The 9,888-nt window shown below is 53.6% G+C and overlaps 1 protein-coding gene across 1 annotated transcript; it reads right to left on the bottom strand.

The window, feature by feature from the left end:
• Positions 1–3,050: 3,050 nt before the first annotated feature.
• Positions 3,051–6,320, bottom strand: IUM83_16703 (paladin-like protein; the record flags this gene model as incomplete). Its single annotated transcript, XM_067941606.1, has 5 exons — positions 3,051–5,270; positions 5,336–5,410; positions 5,497–5,555; positions 5,645–5,720; positions 5,814–6,320. 5 exons carry the CDS (start codon positions 6,318–6,320, stop codon positions 3,051–3,053), a joined length of 2,937 nt encoding a protein of 978 aa, XP_067783844.1.
• Positions 6,321–9,888: the final 3,568 nt, after the last annotated feature.

Below are 9,888 nucleotides of genomic sequence, written 5' to 3'. Positions count from 1 at the left end.
AGCAGCCAGGAATTCGAGAAGGCGGCACTTGTGCGTATAGTCGACTGCAATGCGGGTGTAGCGCTTTGGCTTTTGCCGGTTCCTGTAGTGCGTGGTCTACCCATAGCACTTTGAACACTGAGACCGAATGGCTGGTGGCAGCCTATAATTAGCTGGTCAACATGGAACTACAGACATGCGGTGTCAATGCATTGTTTTCATTGGCTAAAATAAAAATTCGCTTAGGACAAAACTTCGCTTAGGACAGGGGTGATGCGGTAATGCTCAAGTTCAGTCATCGAGGTTGTCGCTATCTCACCTGGCGCTCATCCAATGCCTGTGATTACGTTTTACTACGTGGGGTTCATGAAATCGCACCTACACACGGGTATAGAGGGGGTATCCCACCGGGGGGGGGGGCTCTGCTCATCTAATGCCTGTGATTACGTTGGCATTGCTGGGCTCATCAAACCGCAGGTTCACCTCGTGGGGTTCATGGTTCACGAAATCGCACCTAGACATGGGGTATCCCATCCGGGTGAGAGGGCTCTGTACAGACTTGCTGTGCCACGATTGTCAAGAACGTGATAACTTTAGCGGACGCCGGGAGTGCTTTCAAGAGCATTCCCTGAAGTCTGAAGCATTCTCATCGATGCATGCAGTAGATTAAATCTCGCGGCAACGTTGTTCAGGCTGCCGCGTCGCAGGAAAATAGTGTCCATCCCAGCGAAGATACTCGTGACTTGGTGACAGAATGTATCGCCTAGCCCAGATGAGCCCAACGAAAACTGCTTTGGAGGAACTCCAATTATGATCCATTTGCAAGTCCCATGCCTATCTTATGGTTAGTTGAACTATAACACGGGTGGTCGCAGGTACATGTATGTACATGTATGCCTGCCTAGGGAACTCAAGGGAACGGATAACATCCATCGGGTATGTTCCCTGCTCTTGCAGCAGGAGTTTTGCTATCGGTAGGATGGTACGACCAACACGGGGTTGTCGGTGCTGCAGGACCCAGGCGGTGACCGGCTAGACTGTTGCAGAGTGGCCTTTTTCATCCAAACACCCCAAAACAGTAATCACTGGCACTGCATGTACTAGTCTTCACAGTGAAGCCGTCCATACCAGTGAAGACTCGAGGGCTCCTCAGACGATGCGGGACCTCTTACAGCCAGCTTAACACCGACCCAAGACCCATAGTTCATTCGCGAATTCGTCACCTTTTGAACAAGTGCACAGCTGAACTTCAGCGACAGGCCACGAACCATGGCGACGACTACCACGACAGTTTGGATCACGATGGAGGACGCCAAGACATCCTTCAACCTCTTCTGCTGCATTCTCGGCATCGGATCACTCGCCATGCCCTCCAACTACGCTCGTGCCGGACCCCTCTACGCCACCATAGCCCTCGCGTTCATGATGTTCGCCAACACGTACGCTGCTATCAAGTTGTCTCGTGCAATGCTCGCAGCCCCGTCGTCCGTCAAAACGTACGGAGATCTCGGTGAGTGGGCTCTTGGCAAATGGGGTCGCTTCTTCTCTGTCGTCTCGCAACTGGGTGTGTGCGTGCTGGTGCCGATCGCTTTCTTGATCCTCGGTAGCACCCTACTCGACGTGGTGTTCCCCGACACGTTTGAAAGAACCTTCTGGATTATCTTCATGGCACTTATGGTCATTCCTGTCTGCTTGATCCCGACGCTCAAGGAGAGTGCTGGAATGGCTTTCGCTGGTTGTATGGGGACTGCCATCGCCGACATTATCGCGGTTGCTATTTTGCAGTGGAACATGCGTGGTCACCCCTCGATCCCGAGGCCCGATGTATCAGTGCATCAGGTCCTAACCTGTTTCGGTAATCTCGCTGTAGCATACGGAGCTGCGATTGTTATCCCGGATCTCCAACGCGAGCACTCGCAGCCTCAGCGCATGCCTCGAGTCCTCATGGTCACCATCGTTCTCATCTCGGCCTTCTTCTTCGCGATCGCGTTGGCTGGGTACCTGGCGGGTGGCTGTCAGATCTCGGGAAACGTGCTGTACTCGATCGTGGACACCTCAAACCCGATGGGGCCAACTCCTCTTGGCTTCACCCCCAGTCGTGCTGCTGTCGTGATGGCGTACTTGTCCATGCAAGTCCATGTCTCGATCGCCTTCTCTACATTTATGATGCCCCCATTTTACATGGCCGAGCGTCTCATTCTGGGCATGCACGAGACCACACCGATCGTCCGCTTTAACCCTGACGAAGACCAGGAGATCATCGAACAGGATCTTGAGCTACAGGAAAAGTACTCGTACGTGCAGAGCTCGACTCCCGTGGAGACGTCTGGCCGTCGTGTATCTGCTTCGAGCTTGGTCGAGAAACCCGAGGGTAGGATGTCCCACCTGCGTGTGTCGCTCGAATTAGGCGAGGAGATCACAGAGGAGCAGCTACGTGAACCGTACAAAGGCACCAAGAACAAGCTGCGATATATCACGCTGCGTATCACCATCATCATCATCATGGTCATCGTCGCTGTGGCAGTGCAAGACAAGTTCCTTGATCTCGAAGACTTTACAGGTGCTACTGCTCACACGGTGAACTGCATGCTCATGCCGGTGCTGATCTACATGCGCGTGTTCTGGAGGAAGATGTCTATCCTCGACAAGGCTGCGTCGATCTCGGTGCTGGTTGTCTGCGGTCTCGCAGGCCTCTACGTGATGATCCACGCTGGTAAGAACTTGGTTACCCCATCGGACGACGACACTGCATTCCCGTACTGCGACGCCGAGTACCAAGATGAGCCGTACTACATTCGCAATAGCACCAATTAGGCACAGCGATCGGAGCTGCAGTAAGTTGTCGTCTACTTGTAGCACATTTCACATATACTGCAGGAGTAAAACAATCCAACACGGACGTGCCAAATTTTTTCCTGCCTCCAACTGATCACTGCTCTAAACTAATCCGTAGACGTATCAGGTTCATCACGAACAGAATAAATCAACTCGGGTAACCCATTTTCATCATAAAATGTGCTTCAATTGCAATCGATACGTACACTTACTTGGATTACACATCTTGAAGTCTTTTACTCCAGTCGCGAGACGAGCTTGCGTTTGCGACGCCAACGCCAGCGCATCGACGACACGTGTGTCTCGGCGCCAATTTCCTCCTCGAAACAGAGGTTGTCTAACAGCTCATACAGTGCGCTGCCGTACCGTTCGTTCATCCACGTGACAAAGAGGCTGCGCTGGAAAAAGTGCTCGCGCTCTTCCAGCAGATATGAGGCGAAGCACACAAGGTAGAAGTAGCGCTCCAGGTAGTTCACCGCACGCAGCATGAAAAAGTCGCGCTTGGTGCTCGGGAGATCACGGTCGACCGCCAGGTCGCGACACTGGCTGATGCAGTCGCGCAGGTTTTGCATGTGTTCGCATTGGTCGATGGCATAGTCAACCAAAAGCTTGCAATCGGATCCGTTATCCAGCGTCTTGAGCAACTTGCGGATCACCACGAATTCCGCGGTGATTGCAGCAGACTGTCGCCGATGTCCAGCAGTTCGTGCGCCAAGAATCTCCTTCAGCATACTTGGCTTAGCCGAGGACGCAAGCATGGATGATGCGCTATCCTCAAGCACCACGCGCAACATATACACGCAGACGAGGGCTGTCGTGGTACGCCCACGTCCCATTTGACAATTGCAGATGACAGCCGTCTTCAGCTTCTTCTGCACCACCGACTTTGCTGCTGCCTGCTCAGAGGGTAACAGCAGTCCCAACTCGTTCATAAATGCAGGTAACAATAGGCGTACCATATCATCCAAGTCTTTCTCTTCCGGAGCGGTCTCATCCGACACTGGGATACGCGCGTAACGCAAATCGAATTCTGTTTGCTGTGTGGCGTCCTCGTAAACCTCAGTTAACGTTTTCACATCCAGCTGGGGGTTAATGTGCTCCATCGTTTCGTCGTTTACCATCTCGCGAGGCTCATACCAATACATGAACAATCCGTTGTCCTTCCGAACCTTCACCTGTAGCTCGAGCTTGACCTGCTGCTCGATCGCCGTGATTTCGTCTACTTCAATACCTGGATACTCCACATTAACCATGAGGTCGTTCTGGTGACGCACGCAGAACGGGCGACCAGTAACGTAAATGACAGCTTCCTCGCGCAAGTTAATCCAGATCGCACGGTCGAACTCGCCACGCAAATGGTCAACTACGTCAATGATGCCTTGCTCCAGGCACTGAGCCGTGCCGAAAATCGGCTCGTTTGCAATGCGTCGGTAATTCGGGACGTTCGTTGTCAACTCAAACGGGATGCGCGCAATGCCGAAGAAGTGGTCCATCTTCAGCACACAGTCGGTCAGCACTTTGTCAGACTTGTAGCGCACCCCACCCAGGTCGTCAAGCAAGCGGAACAGGTTCGGATGTTGCTGAAGCCACTTTGAGAAAGATGGATGAGTATTTTCATCGTCAGCGTCTGGGGCGGGCTCGTTACCGTCGTGCTTCTGGTGGGTTTCTATCATGTACTCGCCAAACACAATGAGATAGAAGTATTTCTCCAGGAAGCTCATGGCGTGGTGCAGATAATACGAGCGTTTAGCCGGCTTGGCTTCAGCATTGGAAAGGTCGTGGTACTCGTTGATAACCGTGCGAATATTGCAGATCGTGGCACACTCATCGATGGCTGTGTCCACCCAACGCTTCGCTTCTCGTCCATTCTTCAGCCGTGTTTGCACTTCGCGGATGACAGCAAAGTTGCCCGATTTGACCTGGTTCTCGCCCTCCTCATCTGTCGCTGGCAGCAGGTTTTCTACATTCAGAGTATGCCGCTGGCAGATAAGCCGCCCGATCACCATTGCCGTTGTCGTACGGCGCTTCCCCATCTGGCAGTTGAACACAAATGCGGTAGTTCCATCATCCCCAGTGGCATCCATCAGGTTCATAAGCATCTCTACATCCCCGTGTTCCGGAGCGTTTTCCCGTTCAATTGGGATTCGGCGGTACGCCACGCTTTGAATGGTGTCTTTGTATTTCGCCACCTCTGCGCTTTCATACAATTCCGGCAACGTCAGCACGTGGTCGGGCTCTGCAGCGCCCACCACGAGCTCGTTTTCCCTCAGAGCCACTTCGCTCCAGTACTCGAACCGGTTGTCGGCCGCCTTCAGCTCCTCCTGGAGACTGCTCTTCAAGGACGACTCCAAGACCTGGATCTTGTGGCCCGTGATCCCCGGCACCAAGTCATTCTCGTTGAGCTTCGCACTGCGCCTCGCCGTGAACGGCGTCCCGTTCACATAAATCACCGCCTCCTGCAATCGTCCAAAACGTCAGTGACAATCAACACCCCCCTCCCACAGCCCGTCCGCCCGCCTACCTCTCTCAAGTTCACCCACACCACCTTCGTGAACCCATCCGCCGCCACGCGACTCAAAATCATCTGAATCCCCTCCTGCTCAACCAAAAAAAAAAACAACGACACCAAAAAGCTCGTCAGCCAGACTGCCCCATCTCAGCAGCCACGTGAAATGTACACACCAGCGACGGCTGAGCGGACCCATACAGCGGCGTGCCCTCCAACCGCCTGAAGTTCGGCGCTGTCAACACCAAAAAAACAAAACAACAACCGTAAAAAATCAGCCTTCCTCCTCTCAAAAATTATTTCTCCAAGAGTAAAAAACCTCACCGATATCTCCATGCGGCGTGTCCAGCTCGTGGCAGTTCGGGAACCTGTCCGTCTTCAACACGTACTTCTTCAGCACCTAAATATAAAGATCGAAAACAACAACACCTCAAAACTAAATAACCACCCTCCCAGCACTAATAAACCTCTCTCTCTCGATCTCTCTCTCTACCTTGGTGCCCTGCACCAGGACGCTGTGCTGCCTCGTGAGCGTCTGGCGCTGCGTCTTGCCGCGCACGAGCGCCTGGATGCGCACGGCCGCCTCGCTCTGCGCCTGCCGCCCGCGCAGCGAGCTGGCCGACAGCGTCTTGCTGCCCGTGACCAGCGCGTGCAGCCTGGAGGCCGCGCCGTTCAGGTAATTCTGGGGCTTGGCGTCCCCCAGCGCGCTCTTCTGGCTGCCGCGCAGCGTGGAGCGCCTCACCGCCGGCGGGGAGCGCGCCACCAGCGCCTGCAGCTTCCCCATGTAGCCCAGCGGCCGCGTGGGCGCCGGCTCGCCCTGCAGACTGGACGCGTCGCCGCTGCTACTGCTGCTGCTGTTGCTCTCGCGGCGCAGGCGCTGCAGGAAGAGCGCGCGCACGGGCGCCAGCAGCAGGCGCAGCTCGGCCTCCGGGTCCGCCGCGTGCTGCAGCTCGGGCGCGCGCGCGCACGCGGCGTCCAGCAGCGCGTCCAGCTCCTCCATGTTGCGCTGCGTTTTAGGGACTGACGGGCGAAATTTTAGCGGCTTTTGCCTGGTTTTGCCCGAGGATTTGCGGTCTGCTTTAGTGACGTTTGGCAACGCGCAGTCAGTCGCCCGCGCTCTATGCGGCGAGGCTGATGGAGTTTTTTTACGAAGGGTGGAGAGGAGTTTTGGGATAATGTGGAGGCGGCTCAGACCGATGTGGATCGGGAAGTTTGTCGCGAAGATAATGCCTTCTTCTTGCAGGGAATAATCGTCGCTTAATGAGCTCGAGTTTCGACGCAGAAGGCTCGTGGTGGGGTTTATCCCCAAAGCCATGTGTACTTGAGCTATTCGCAAGACCACTTCGATCGTCTCCGTAGGCTACCAGATAGACTACCACTCGCTAACTGAGGTTTCTCCTTGATCCTTGCGGGGGTACCTTCGACACGCTGGACGAGCTCAGCCGCCGGTCTAGTTCTTACTCTTCGATTTTATGACTTGGTCCAAGAGCTCGAGTACTCCCCTACAACTACAGCATGAAGTGCCCGCCGCTTTCGTGGGCCTTGCTGCTGCGACCGAAGTGTCTGTGCAGAGTACTTCATCCCCTCTTTTCGTGGCTCGATTTATACCGGCACAGGGTGACGTTGCAACCGTATGTCATGGAATATATGTTCCCTGACAGCAATTGCACTCCGCGTGTAGAATCGGCTTTAACAGGGAGTCATGGTGATTTTGGGGTGAAAGCCAAATCTCATTAAATCCGAAAAAAAAAATTATACAGTCAAACCTGTTTATATGAGGCCCCGTTGGTGGCCATCTACAACAATGACTCATATAAAATGGACTCAGTTAAAACAATTATGTGGTGCACGTAAAAAATCGCGCATAATTCGCTGCCGCATTGCCTTCACCGTAGTCTCCCGAACCAAAGCGGTCACGGTCTGTAAAGCTCTTCGTTCTCTATCAGTCTGCTCTCCGCATTGAAGCAGAAATGCAGACAGCTCCATGCAGTGTCTCAGAGCGATGGCAGGTTGAATTGTGGTTCCTGGTCCTCCTCCTCCTCCTCCTGCTCGTCCTGCGAAACTGCATCACTTCCTGCTGCTTCGCCCACTATCACATCTGGCTCGTGCGCAGGCACGTCCTCGTCCACTGCCAGATACTCACTAGCGCTCACAGCGCCCTCCCACTTCGATAAAATCGCTGTCAAATCCACTCAGCGAGCATGGGGTTGTTCATGCCAGGATTCTGCTTGAGCTTTAGATGCACTTGGAGCTTTTGTTCTAGCGTCAGACAGGTGCGAGGAGACATTGCGAGGGAAGGGGGCTTGCGTTGGGCGTTGGGCGTTGAGCAGTGGGGGCTTTGAAGAGTGTGTGGTCGTGAACAGTGTGAATCAAATAAACAGGTTAGACCTAATTTGGTCCTCCAAAATGTGACTCATATACCTTGTATACATATAAACAGCGGTTATACAAAACTAAGTAAAATATTTGGTCTTGCATCAAATAAATGGCAAGGCTCAAATAGGGAGGATCATATAAACAGGTTTGACTGTAGCAGTCAAATTGCCACATATGCCTTATTTGGCACTTATAATGACATAACGTGAAGGTTGCATCCTCGCACGACAACTAGCCTTCACGCAGCAGCAGCAGCAGCAAAATCACTTATCGACTTCAGATTGAGCGATGGAGTTCGATCTAAAAATAGTTATAGTGCGTAATAGGAAAACGCCAACAAGAAGTCAAGGACGAAATAGAAGCTCAATAATTTTCATCGGCACAGCTGAAACTTCGATAACAGCCAGTTCCCCAGCAAGCTTCATATCAAGGAAGCTACGTTATGCATGAGCTATTAGATTATTTTCGGGTGTTGAATCGTTCGTACTGCGCGTGTGAGCCGCCGCAGTGACGTGCTGCTCAGGACGCTCGTGCTGGTCTCGATGACCAGCACAGCTGCATGTTAGTTGCTGTTTACCAGGCTTCAGTTGCGAAGCTCTGGCACATGCTTGATGTTGATGTTGAAGTAGAATTAGTTTGTAAGGAGAACTACGAGAGATCCTAGGACTACGAGGAGCGTAGATAAAACTTCGAGCATCTAATTCAAACTCAGTTGTGGACTTTCACTCAAGAGCTCAAGACACTCAACAGCCACGTGACAATTTGCTCGAGCAAATCGTAGCGTGGCGACTACGACACTACAACTCACGATGACTGAAGAGATAACGTTCACAAAGGTGAAGCAAAATGGCACCACAGTGAAGAAAAAAGTGCTAGTGTTCAGACAAGGGACTTGCAAAGACTGGCTGCAGTGGATCCTGCGCCTACAAGAGTACTCGGCGTTCATGCAGTACGGGTACGACTCGGAAGACCAACTCGCATTCGTGGAGGACATCCAGCTCCTCTTGTTCGACGAGGACCTCCATTTTTTCAACGATTTCGTCCGCGAAGAGGCCCAGCTGAGGCCGGACGTTGCAATCGCAGGTCTTCGGCACCTCACAGCGAGGCACTGCCCGGCCGGTACGCGTGGTGTGCTCATGGACGAGCTCGCGCAGGTAAAGAAAAAGCGCGGAGATACCGTGCGGCAATATAGCAGTAAGTTTCGCATGTCCCTGCGTGTGATCCCGTTTCTGGAGCACGGCGAAAACGAAGCCGTGGCGGAAGCAGATGCCGTTCGCATGTACCGACTTGGTATGCCAATTGACTGGCAGGTCGAGGTTAATCGCATCTCCCGCATCTGGGACCTGGAGTCCATTGAGACGCAATTTGAACTTATCGAAAGGAACGAGCACGACGATGCAATTCTCCGAAACGGCCGTCCCAAACGCAACGCGCCCAAGCAGCAACAGGGAAGCAATCGCAACAACGGGACTCGTCGACAGCCTGCAGATCCTCGGCACCACCAGAACAGCACACGCGTGGCAGGGGATAAATATTGCGACTACTGCAAGAAAAACAACCATAACGACGACCACTGCTTTCGGAATCCAGCGTCTCCTGCATTCCGCCCTCGTGGTGGCAACAACTACCCTGGCCGGCGAACCAGGGGACCAAGTGCCATGGCTGCGATGCAGACGCAGATGACCGAGATGGCTGCGATGGTGACTGCTATAAAAAGCGGCAGGACGAAGAGTTCGCCGCGATGCGCTTCTATAGTGTTGGTAGCGAGGACACGATGGCCGCGATGGGCGGCGAGACAGGCCGAGGAGCCATGCAACGTGATCAAGACCCTAGGATGGAGATTGAACTCCTCGTGGGCAAGCACCGGGTGCCAGCGCTGCTGGACACTGGATGCACCAGGTCTGCAATGGACCGGAAAACGACGAAGCTGGTTAACCAGCACATCGAACTGCGGTGTGGAGACGCGCAATTCCGCAACGATGATGGCTCGCTTGGGAGGACCACCCATTGCGCAGCCGCCATGCTTAAGATGATGGACTTCTCGCAGACCCGAACCTGCTCGCACGAGTTCCGTGTTGCGGACGAGCTCCTCTACCCGGTCATGCTGGGTCGAGACTTCATGCTACAGCAACGCATGGTGATCGACTTCGAGCGGAGCATTATCGAATGGGATGGAATTGAACTGCAGATGG

The sequence above is a fragment of the Phytophthora cinnamomi genome (assembly GCF_018691715.1).
Source record: "Phytophthora cinnamomi strain GKB4 chromosome Unknown Contig95, whole genome shotgun sequence".
NCBI lineage: Eukaryota > Oomycota > Peronosporomycetes > Peronosporales > Peronosporaceae > Phytophthora > Phytophthora cinnamomi.
Note: the sequence above shows the minus strand (reverse complement) of the source record. Positions and strands in the feature narration are given on the sequence as shown.